General features: G+C 39.1%; 1 protein-coding gene across 1 annotated transcript in view; it reads left to right on the forward strand.

The window, feature by feature from the left end:
- The first annotated feature begins 360 nt into the window (after positions 1-360).
- ttyh2l (tweety homolog 2, like) overlaps positions 361-13,024 on the forward strand; it is a 32,602-nt gene continuing 19,938 nt past the window's right edge. The window contains exons 1-3 of the mRNA XM_079365938.1: positions 361-825; positions 6,531-6,703; positions 12,507-12,618. Coding sequence (XP_079222064.1) covers positions 697-825; positions 6,531-6,703; positions 12,507-12,618 — 414 coding nt within the window. The 5' untranslated portion in view covers positions 361-696. The remainder of the gene's footprint in view (positions 826-6,530; positions 6,704-12,506; positions 12,619-13,024) is intronic.

Below are 13,024 nucleotides of genomic sequence, written 5' to 3' on the forward strand. Positions count from 1 at the left end.
ATGCACGCACACACACACACACACACACAAACATACACAAACACAGCAGCTACGAGTCGAGGTAGGGCACTCTGCAGAGCTTCTTATTTTTTGCATCTTTTATTTTAAAGGATATTTTGGGTTTCCGCAGACGCCAAAGAACAGCCATGTGGAGAGGCGTTTGCAGGCCACTGGCTTCCACGCGGATTTGATTGAGAATTGTTTTGTGTTTAATCATTTCAAATCGACACTTTTGTGTTGATAAATTCTTCTCAAACGTTGTTGATTCAACAAAGAGGCTCAATATATCACTGTCTGCATTTTTTTTTGTTCAATCAAAGTGCAATGTGACCTGGATGGCCCACTTGACTTGGGAAGTGGGTTGGCACGCCTTCTCTGTTGAAGGAGGCAGGTTTACGTCGTCACTCTGTCCCGTGTCTCGGATTCAAGCGCTTGGCCCGCACTAAGGCTGAAGCGCAACTCAACAGTTCCCACAGAATAATGGGAACCGGATCAGGAATGAATATGCAGCACTGTTCTGGAGGTTTTATGGCAAAAGGGAAGCTTCCAATTTAATTATTCTCAGTGAACTATAACCAAAGTCGCATTTGATTCAAAATTCAACTTTTGGCAAATCCTGGGAATTTCTGAGTGTCAAGGTTTCCAAGGGAAGCGTGCAGTCGGTGGATCGGTGGACTGACTTTTCCAAGCAGGAATATGGCCACTGTACGGCTCGATTACGTTGCTCCGTGGTGGACATACTGGCTGCACAATTTTCCACACATCAATTTCGCCTTTGAGTCGGTTGACAACACTTTCAAACCGGAGGCGACAAGCTATCAGCAGGTTGGTAACTGTACTTGTGCGTAATAGCGCACGTAGACTCAGAACAGTACAGAATCTCAGCAGGAGCGTCAGAGCTTTAGTGGACTGGCTTCCAAGAACAGGGCTAGTCTAGACAACTTTTTTTTTTTTATAGCATTATACATTACCGTTAGCTTTAAACAAATAATATTGAGTGACAACGCGTGTTTTACTATTCTATGTGATGAATGGCTGTAGCTCGCCTAAGAGCTGTAAGTGGAAGAAAGTAAGAGCCCACAGTAAACTGCAGTTCTCACATGATGACACATGACCAGTATTAACTGGACAATGGAATATTTCAGCCGGTATACAACTCTGTACTGTATCTACAGTACATTCCTCAGTTTTTCTCAAGCTTAATCTTTTGTTACAACTCTCAAACTCTCAGCCTCATATTAATCGTCTCTGATGTGCCACGCAGGTTCTCTTTGAAACGTACTTCAGTAACCAGAACAAAGTTTGGCAATTCTTTACACTTTAACATCACAGTCCTTGTATAGGATGTTCTTCCCCTTTCCTTTAATTTTTATGAAAGATTACATTATTTGAGGAATGTTCCAAGAACGTCAAGTCCTCAAGTAAAGTACACATATTTCATGAAGTATTTTAATCATCCAAGAGACTTGTGGACATTTTCCTTCCATGAAAATGAAAATGTACAAAACTGATTTATGGGACAGACTTTGGGCAGCAGGACTACAGTCATTATCGATGAACTATAGGCTATGTGATGAGAGAAAAAAATAGATGCTCATAGTTGTTTCCATTTATGTGCATTCCAGAGTCTTTGTAAATTGTGTATATTCACATTTATGTCATGATTACAGAAGCCTGGATTTTCTGTTTGTCTGTTTTACTCTTTATCCAGTTTAGGATTATGCTTGTCCAGAAGAAAAAAAAAGTTGGATTGATTTGAAAATCACATGATACCACAGCAACACAGTTTGACAGGCGTACATATAATTAAAACACTGCATGATGTCATTTATTCCAATCCAGTTGAAGCTGCTTTATTTTTGCATAATAGAAAACACAGTTTAAAATTGTGTTCTAAATGCATTAACATTACGTTTGTTTATAGGGTGAGTGGTTAACACTGTATACAGATACAATTGTAACTTAAAAAGGACTGCAAGTATTATGTTTGCACTGAGTGCATATTCACGTGGCACCAGATTATTTATGACTAAAGGGGACACTACCTATAACCTCCCAACCTGTGTCCTTCCCTGTACTTTTCTCTCCAAGATCAATGTGGGTCACTGTGTCCCAGCAGTGTCACAGTGAGGAGTGAAGAGTGTCATGCCTGCGTCACAGTGAGACTCTTGGTAGTCTTTAGGGCTGCAGCTAGAGAGTGACTCATGTTTCCTGATTTGACATGCTGGCCTGTTGCCTTATAAAAGAGGAAAGTGCAAAAACACATTTCCTGTCGGGCTTTTGGTTGACTGTTTAATTGAATTAGATAGGCATCCTTCTTTGATTCTGCTTTATCCAAATGTTTTGGGCAGACACAAGATCAATGACCTTCTGTGAAAGTTCAACGACCACGGATGCTTGTAAAGGTTTCCGTCTCTCCTTGTCCTGCATCGTTTGCCTTGAAATGGCTTTGCAGTAGCAGAAAATTGAAATCCCCTGCATGTCTAAGTTTAAAACAATAGAGTTGGAAATAAGAAAAGTGAGTGGAACTAGCAGCATTGTGCAAAGGATTGACCTGAACTGAGTTAATGAGACCAACGTATAAACCATCGTAAAGTGTGAACACTGTGCCTTGTGGCTCATCATCTGTTTCCCCAAAAAATAGCTACTAGAAAATCCTTGGATTAAGGTTTTAGCCTGAGTGCAAGTAAAGGTAGGGCAGCTGTGCTGGCACGTTTCTGTATTGACCTATTTTAACTCAAAAGCAGTATGTTAAAAAAAAAAAAAAAAAGTAGTTAAAAAAAATAAACCTTTTTTTGTCACAGTAGTTTGCAAGTACGTTTGGGCACTGTCTATATTTGATAATTTAGTTTTGTTTGTAAAGCAACGCAGACCAATGTGTCAGTGGGTGCGAGACTTCACGTTGAACATGTGATGATCTCATTTCTAAAATAAATCATCTTATAGGTGGGACAACACGTTGACAAGGCAATATACTGTATTGTGGTGCAGCTCTCTCTCTTTTTTTTCCTATGAAAAATGGCAGGGCTCTAAACAGATTTCCATGCTAATTTGACTCACCCCGCCACCAATTCATGACTACTGACGATGACACTCATGACATAAATAAGGGTGAGGTCAGTGGAAGTTAACCGGTCAAAGAAGAAGACAGGCCTATAATGTCAGACAGCGCTGAAAAGCTAAATGATGAAGGATGAGAAGAGGTGAAAGTGAGACCAAACTGCAGTCAATAAATCTGGAAATCCTGCAGACAGGCAATTAGATATTGTGATCTGTCATTTCAGGAGACTCACAACTCTTTATTTAACAGTTTAGTCAAATAAAAACATGCAATGTCACAATGACTTCATGCACTCAGAGGGGTTGTCAGGTGGACGGTAGAATAGGATGGCCCTGTGTGGAGTCCATATGCTGGCAGTGATGTGACTGAAATGACAAACGAAATGACTGCGGAAGAGAGAGAACACATGTTAAAATTTGAGAGTAGCATGATGATTGGTTTCGAGAGCTTGTGGCAGAATCTGGTTTGATTATTACTTGAAGAGTATACGCCCATGGTCATCTGATCACCAGAGCAGGGAGACAGAGGAAGTGGCTGAGTTGAATGAAGGAAATTGAATGAAGGTTGGACTCATGCGGAGCTCCAATACTTAAATGTCTTACAAAAACATCACTGATCACTGAATCCCTGTATTGTGAGATAATTATTGTAGGCCATGTGTCACATATTATTGTAACATATTTGCATTTTATCGCATTGTAACATGCTGCACCATGTTGTATAGAATTTGACAGTTCAGTTCTGTACTGTAACCATGCAGAATCTTATTTACAGTATTGAACGGTACTGCATTGCGAGGTATTGTATTGTATTGTATTATATTGCGTTGTATCACATATCTTGTCGTAGCATTGACAAGCACGACGCAACACTGGGGCGAGGGGGCGCTATTACAAATCTTTCTAGCCCCGGCTAAGCCCCCCTCACGCATGTCCGCTTTTATTTGACAAAAAGGGAAGAACTTAAAAGGTAGCTATGAAATCGTGAAAATCGACTATTCATGGCACCCCAATGTATTAGTCAAACTCCTCTTCAGCACTGGAGAAAAAAAAAATCCTTGCGCCATCACTGATTATATGGTATTATTGTATGATTTCCACCCCCATTTCCCTGCCTGAAAGTGAGACCACAGCACACCACAAATACAGAGTTTGGTATAGGAATAACATTGTGCAATGCAAACGATTAGCATTGGAATTCAGTCACAGTATCAATGTCATCCAAATGGAATAATTAGTTACACACGCTGCAGTGTGCTTAGTCAGACAGACCCACTCTGCTTGAACTTGTAGACCTTCAGATGTAAGTGCAAATCATTTGCAAGTAAAATCAAGGTCATGTCTATTATTTGATTGCTCTTCAAACCAACTAAGAGCTCAGATTTTTATGTTTAAGTTCATTGAATTAAATAAATAAACTAAAGCAGTGCATCCCTAGATGTTGTCTGTTTTCGTTTGGTATCTGTTACCAGCACTTGTGTTTGTAAACTGGTGTCATCACACTAAATGATCAGGGATTTGTTTCACAATGCTGCTATAAAGACAAAGAGATAAGATGGTTTGCCGACTGGCTTAAGATACAGCAGCTAATGTGGCTGGGAAAGAAAAAAACAATATGGAGGCTCAATAAAATGGTTTAACTGCATAACATGACTGTAAGAGAGTAACACAGGATTAAAAATGGAATGGTATAGTGCAAAAAATACCTTCCCCCCCAACTGCAATGTAATCTGAGTGAATAAACAATTCAATTTTAGTCTGCCTTGGAGCGTTCTCCCACTTCTTCACTTACTATGTGCTGATAAAAGTAACAACTTCTGAGTGAATGGGAAAAAAAAGTGTAAGGACCATGGGGGTTTATCATCACAGCACAGAGTGTTTCAATGCTGTGTTTCCTACTTTTCTCTCTATCAGTGTTTCGCTGCGTCCTTCGGGCTTTAAATGTTTTGTACACTCATGAATCACAAGACTGCATGAAAGCCGTTGAGTCACATGGCGCTCCCCTCCTGCAGCCTTGGATCCCTCTGTTTTCCGTTCAGCTACAGTCAAATTTGGGCTTCAGCAGACAAAAAACAGATTGTCCCTTGGGTTTCTTTATCCAAAGACCACCAACTTCTATGTGCCTATCCCTCTGCTGTGGCAGTGATGATGCTGATTAATGGACAACATTGATACACATATCTTTACACACGAGTGTTGTTTGATACTGGGGGGTTGTTTTCACTCAGATTGTCAACCTTTTGATTGTCAGGGTTATCTAACGTGATATCCCACAGGCTCCGAACACCTCACTGTCTCTGGGAGGAAAATAACTGACGTAAAGAGAGTGTATAGATGCCCCCAGTGGACATACATCCTCACAATGTATGTTACAGCGGTTTCCTGTGGTAATGTGCGGTTTTCTCCAGATCTTAACATGTTTATGGCATTACAGTATCTCAAGATAACAGCACTGGTTTTCTGATGATGACAAGTTCATTCCTCCGTATACAGAGAAAACAACGGAAATTAACTTTAAATCAACAGAGTGGCAATCCAAGGTGCAATGAAGCATAATGGACAAGTGCAAAAAAAAAAAAAAAAAAGCATTTCTTTGAGTGTCCACTTGAGGCTTGCTCCAAAAGTCCCATCCACACCCCAGTTAGAATACCTAATAAACAGCAAGAAATAACCTGTTTACAACCAGGAAAATGATTGCAGTGTAAATATGTCTTTATTGGCGCACAGTATGGGGGAGGATGTTTTTTAATAAATCATCAGTTTTGATTATGTGAAGGGTGAAAGTTATGCATATTAAGGGCCATGGCTGAGTTGATTGACAGATGGGAAATGTTGTAGCTGTTTGCAAGTAGGCTGAAGGCTTGCCTCAGCTGCCTTTCATTAGATTGACCCACAGGAAATTTGAGACAGCAATTGCAATATGGTGACTACTATTGTTGTGGGTGCGATCCTCAGCTCCTGCAGCAACATGTCGATGTGTCTTTGGTCAGGACATTTAAACCCAAATTGCAATTTGCCAAAGGTGCTAATTTTGTATAATGTGTTAGTTAATACTGATGGATGATGGACACGTTACATAGCAGCCATCCTCTACCATCAGTGTGTAAATGGGATGTGCATGGATAGGTGTGAAATGGGGTATAAAAAGTTCTAGTCAGTGAGTAGTCAGAAAAGAGTTTTAAGAGCTCAAGTCCATTTATCATACCATTTACATCCACACCTCGGAGACCAGTAGGTGATGTCTCTGAGACTACGTCCATGTCGATGATTATCACAGGATGCTACACCAGTGCTGTTTTTTCTGAAATAACAAATGAAGTTAGTTAAGTTTAACAAGAACCAATCAATATAATTACTTATAATCACAGGAAAAAGGAATAAAATAAAATGACCAAATACATTTCCTCTAGGGCTTCCATAAAAAATGATGTCTTATTCTTGTCCTCTCTCTCTCCCCTCTCCACCCTCAGTCTCTGATACTACTAGCAGGTGTCGGAGCAGTTGGTTTGGGTCTCAGCCTGCTGGTTTTGGCTGTATACCTGACCCTCCTGTGTTGCTGGCGTAGGGACGTAGACGAAGACACCAAAAGGCCAAACAACTGCTGTGTCACCTGGGCTGCTATCATCACAGGCCTCATCATATGGTGAGTGTGGGTGGTCAATCAATGCCACTGTGTGTATTTTTTGTGCCAAGAAACTCATAGATACACATGCTATAACATCACAAGTATGTGAGTATTAATGATCTGGAAGCTACTGTTTGTTTGTTTTAAGGTGGAATCTGTTTGTTTTTTCACTTAAAGCTCCTGTGAGGAGTTTCTGTCTGGTTATGAGACAGGCTAAAATGAATAGTGATCCTTCTATATGACCTGTGGAAGCAAACAAGACAATCAGATAAAAGACCGACTTCTTCTTCTTCTTCTTTTTAATGCTTATAAGAGCTGCAGCGGGGTAGGTGTCAGACAAGGCGATGTAACTGGACCTTTTAGAAAACTTTTTTCTTTTACATTAATCACATAATATTCACAATGAGGGATTCATTTCGGAGGATTTTTTTTTTTTTATCAGAAAACACTACATCCACATCCACAGGACAAGATGACTAAAGCAACAAGAGTTACCACTTTGGCCACAGGGGGCACCGAACTGAAGTCAAAACCTTCAGACTCAAAGTTTCAATCCAGGGTTATATTAATTAGTTGTAACCCTTAAAAGTTTATTTGGAAGTCAGAACATGGTAGAATAAATAAAAGCAACAGCTTCTGGTTTAACCAATAATGTTAAAAAATGAAACAGTAAAAACATTTAGAAATCTATAAAACTAGATGTACAATCTGAAATCCATAACTAAACAACCCTCTAGTTTAATAAAAAAATATACCTCTGTGTGCAAAATAAATTAACATAATACAAATCTGAACAATGGCAATAACTAGCACATGTTGTGGTATCAGTTGCACAAGATGTATATATACAGTATCATACTGTAAAGTAAATGTGATTGAGAGAATGAGTTGAATGAGAGTATTGTACTTCATAACAAGGAATACGAACTTGCAGCTCAACTACCTCCTAGTATCCTATCTGTAAAAACAAGTATGGCTTGTTAAGCTCTTGTGCTGACAGGGCCCCTATCAGCTAACAGCTATAGGTGGTCCTGCTTCAAAGCCCCTCAGCTGACGAGTCAGCTGACTGCACCCACCACTTTGATAAAAGGTTGCTCAACTTGCTCCCTTTTAATACTCCACCAAATCTGTTTTCTGCATTCAGCCTTTGAATGTTTTGCTTTTATTGTGAACTAACTTGTGGTTCACTTCCTTCTGTGCCGACATATCTTTTTTATTACCTTAAAATCTTTGTTCAAAAGCCAATTTATGTAAGAATAAATACAAAGTGGCTACCAAATAACTCCCAAAACAACATCACCAGAGATTTCTGTCCTTTTTTGTATGATTTAATATGCTTTTAGAAGGGAAAAAAACAATCCTGTCAGAGATGAAAAAGAACAATTAAGCATTGAAAACGGTTTAATTGAATTTGCCCACAGATTGCTTTAACTTGTGACAGTGTTGGGTTTTAACTTTGTTAGCTGTCTCTGTCCATCCCGGCCCACGGCTGCAACACAAGAGACTTGTTGTAATGTTAAGTGACCAGGCATGATGCTGTTTAGCAAAGGAGCTCTGTTATCAGTTATCACTCACAGCTCTCATCTCTGTCTTTGTAGGAGCTTATGTATTTTGGCTCTAAGAGAAACTACTACATACAGCAACTAATAACGTAAACCAGCCATACGTGAGTATCAGGTTAACTAGTGAGGTTTAGAGCAACACTATTATTATTGATGCTCTATGTAAAGGTTTATTGTGTCATTGGCTTGATATTTTCAATCAGAAATGTTTAAACACCTAAACAACTTGAATAATAGCATGACGGTCATTCAGTTTTTTAAGTTAGAGTTGGAACATTAACCTTAGGAATAAGTGATGCAATAGCCTCCAAAGGGTGACACATCAGGAACATAAGCATGAATAATGATCTTCATATGCGTTGCTTTGTATCATTATGAGGTAGAAGTAAGCAAACTTATCAGTAAACATCTATATGGACACAAATACAGCCCAACATGGCCAAAACAGTGGAAGTTTAAAGAAAAATAAAATGTACCAAACTGCATCAGATAATGATATGGAGCATTTTTTTTTTAATATGAACTTACAATTTTTACAACTTTTATACAATAAAAATACAATACTAAAATTAAAATCATAAAAAAGTTAACTTGAAAGTAAGAATAGAACGTATTGTCCTGTAAGTTGGCGCATTGGAGAAGGCAACAGTTTATATTGATGGCCTTTTACTTTTAACTTAAAGCTAATGCTAGCATATTATTTAAGCTGTAGAAAAATGGAGAAAAGGGGTAGCAGACAAAAGGTGGTTTCCATCTTCAGAATCAAATGCAAGTTTGAACAGTAAAATTACTGTATATCCTGTCCTTACTGTATCCAGTTATTATTATAGAAAAAGCCAATCATGGTGGAATTACCCAGAGCTGTTTCTGTTTTTTAATTTCTAAGAAGAGGTAACAGTTAAATACACAGAAGTTAAGAAACGATCAAGGTCCTTGTTGATGTCAGATTTTTTCCAACAAATTTATTACAAAGCAAATGTAACAACAGCTGCCCTGGGAGTTCTAGTGTTGAAAGCTGGATCTGAATTACTGGGTATGTTATTAATGGAAATGCTCAGCTGTTGCAGAATCAGCATAACTGATTGATTTATTATTGATTATAATTTACCTGTTATTTATTTCTGCTTGTTTTTGTACCTCGCTAAAACAAAGAAAACTTTCACAAGAAACACAGGGAGGCACACAACACAAAAGAACAGAAACAGAAACGTAACTTTCCTGTTTTTTATCTTGGGTCATGGGATTTTGATTGGCCAAAATGGGAAAATTAAATTCATTAAAAAATATATCAGTTTTCACATTTTCTAGCATTTAATTCAGATAGTCAAGGAGAATTATATCATGGTTGCACTGCAGAACTTAAATGGAAAGAGGATTTAAGAGCCGCAGCACCTCTAATGGGTGATTCTTTGTGAGCCCAGGAGGATGAATGAGGTAAATTAAGGTTAAAGATAGAAAACAAATCTAATATTCTAAAAAGCCTTCCTCCCAGTGTCAGTCTCTGTTAGCTCTGACACAGTTTATTGTAGAAGAGGTGCTCAGGTCTCCACTGAATCAAGGCGTTTATCTGTTATTACTTGTTCATTCAGTGCGGCCATTTGTTCAGCTCATAACATAATCTGAATACTGAGGTATAATTGTTGCAGCCTTTGTGGGGAGTGATCCATCCTCAGAGGAAGGACACTAAATATCCTTGAGTCCTGTCCTGTATTGGGTTGGTTTCTTTCAACACCCCTGGCTGCTGCAGACAGCCTTTTCTATACAGCGACACACACACACAAACACACACACACACACACACACAACACTAATGCTTCCCTGAAGGCTAAACTCCTCCATGATGTCCTGTGTCATTACTGTTTCATTACTGTGTCATTACTGGGTTTTTATTGTTCCTGACATGTCACAGGGTTAATATAGAGCTCATTATCCATGCCGCTGCATATCAACTGGAACATAAATGTCCTGAAAAGCAGAAAGCCATATTGTTAGTTTTCTTTTACCAGACGAATGAAGACATGTTTACTGCCACATCCGTGCAGTTTGCATTGTAAGGATTACAGCAATTCTATGTCCTTTTTTTTTGCCCAGGCAGGTTTTGTTCTGACGATGCCCTGAGTACCCCTAATCATAACCTCAGGGAACTGGGGTTTTAATGGAAGAGACAGGCAGCAGGTTTGATTATACTTACAAGGTTGCAGTGACAGGGTGTTGGCAGACACAAAAACAAGAAACGCACACTAATACGCATAAGCGTTCACTGTGACATATGACACACATCCTGGCAGGGTGTAATAGAAAATAAAATAAGACTCAACATCCTGTCTTTGCACTTGACTAACTTCCTCCATAGTCTCATGGCTGACGGTAATTACGGTGTTAAACCTGTGGGGCTTTCGTGGATGTTTTTTGTGTGTGCGGTTTTGCAGCACAGATGGTGTTAAAAGTCCTTAACATAATGTCATTGTGAAAGTAAACATGGACTTTTTAGGGGTTTTAGTCTGCATCTGGCACTGCAGAAACAACAATCCTGCTCTGACTTCCTGATGTGGGTGATCTTGTCACGACGGATAGGAATCATAAATTCAGTGGAAAGTGTTACTAACCTCGTCTCTTTGCGTAGAGCGCCCTCACAGCAATCAAGTCTAAAGTAAATATATCATTGCTCATATCGCTTTAAGGCTCTTTGCAGTGGGAGTAAACTAAATCTTAGGGGTTAGGACACTCAATCCTTCCTATTACACAGGCTCAGACTGCAAGGAAAGGCAAATATGGATCCTCCATCATACGCTGAGATGCATTTTTGGCTGTCACACAGAATTGTAATGGGGATTTTAGTCATGAATGAGAAACAAAATTCAAAGTTACTGCATGAAAAAAAAATATGTTTTTTTTCTTAACTTGCAATATGTTTGTGAGATAAAGGGCTGAACAAAACAGATGGGAGAATAAACGGATGCAAAAGGGATCTTAGAGGGCAAAATATGACAAACGTGAAAAATAAGTTTGTCTTTCAAAAATCCGCTCCACTAATACAACATCCAAGCCCATATGGCAGCTAGGAGGAAGAGACGCGAACTATGTGAGAAAATGTATTTCAAGGATGCTCAGTTATACCCAGACTTCAATTAAAAACACTTCTTGAGTGAGAAACTAATTCACAGTTGCCAATTAGCCTGGATTTCTCAGTTTAATTTGACTTTGAATGAGCAGCATCAACAGAAACAAACTGAAAGTAACAACCAATCAGAGCAGAGATCTGTGGAATGTTTGGCTGCTATAAGTTATGAGCATCTAATGATGAACTTTAATATCCTTTACCACAGGTAAAATATGGAATTACAGTGTTCTTATTAGATCTAGTATTTTTTTTAAGTTAACAAAGTATCCTGTTTCATGTATACATGTCTTACGCTTGTGACAAAACAAATGGCTTTAAAATGGATTCAGAGTTCAAATAGATCCCAACATATGAGGAGTGCTGTTCATTAGGAGCAGCAGGTACCCCTCCCCAAGATGGTGGCCATGTTGGTGTATGCTCATTTAAAGGCAGCAGCAATAAAAGTTGGTCGGCTGGTGCCTTGCTAAAGTGAACTAACACCTCTCCAGCTACCAGACTAACTTCCACTCTTCACCGGGACATGAACCTGCTTCGGTTCCCAACCCAAGTCACTACAGACTGAGCTACTGCATGTAAATCTATAGCCATCTTGGTTTAAAAGGTAAAATAAATGCCTTAATGAAGCTGAAATCTGGCCCCTACTCGATAAACAGATGTGTTTGGATCGACCTGAATCAGGTCTGTTGGAAATCTGTCTGAAAATACGGGGAACAATCCGATCTGTTGCAGAAAATTAAACTTGAGCTTGCAAATTTGTCTGGTTCCCGGGCTAAAAAGAAGTCTGACAAATGTGAAAAGATGAGAATGGCTCATAAACATTTAAGTGTATGTCTAACCAAAGATGTTTTAAGTTGTGATTTTTTTCCCCTAAAGTTTCCCCATTGCCAGAAGCAAGTTCGAGTCTGTGAAAGTAAAATAATAAATATTCAAAAACAAGAGAAAGGATTATGAAAAACAACATGAAGCCTTTGGTGTTGTACATATTTTGCCTACAGCCTTGTTGTGCTCCACTCTATGGGAAATTATGAACAAAATTTTTGTCTGTATGTGTCCTTTAATGACAACACAGCCCACAATCAAGAACTTCCATCATGAAATAAATACTTTTTTATTCATTAATTTCTCATATTTTTCACAGTTCTGCTGTGGGAGTGGGTTTCTATGGAAACAGTGAGACCAACGACGGGGTATACCAGCTGACCTACTCGCTCTACAATGCCAATCACACATTGGGTGGCATCAACAATCTGGTGAGGGAATTACGCCAACATCTACAGTACACCATCATCAGCATCAGAACCATCAGACAAGGGTTATGGAAATGTGTATCATTATTCATGTCGGTTAAATTGTCCAGTTAAATGAGTGTAAATTAATCAGGAAATGTATGTGTGTGTGTGTGTGTGTGTGTGTGTGTGTGTGTGTGTGTGTGTGTGTGTGTGTGTGTGTGCGCGTATGAATTGGTTTTTATTGAAGATTGCTCCTTGTGTTACTTTTTGATTATACTGCCAAAATGTTTTGGCCAAAATGGCACCAAACATGATCTTTTCCAGGCTTATTCTACTTGGAAACAGTGATTTTCAGCTGGTAGACAACCAAACCCCGCCTCTAATAATAGGGGGGTTGCATCTGTCTCTAAGCAGCACCTCCCTGCAG

This window comes from Symphodus melops (genome assembly GCF_947650265.1).
Source record: "Symphodus melops genome assembly, chromosome: 17".
NCBI classification, from domain to species: Eukaryota; Metazoa; Chordata; class Actinopteri; order Labriformes; family Labridae; genus Symphodus; species Symphodus melops.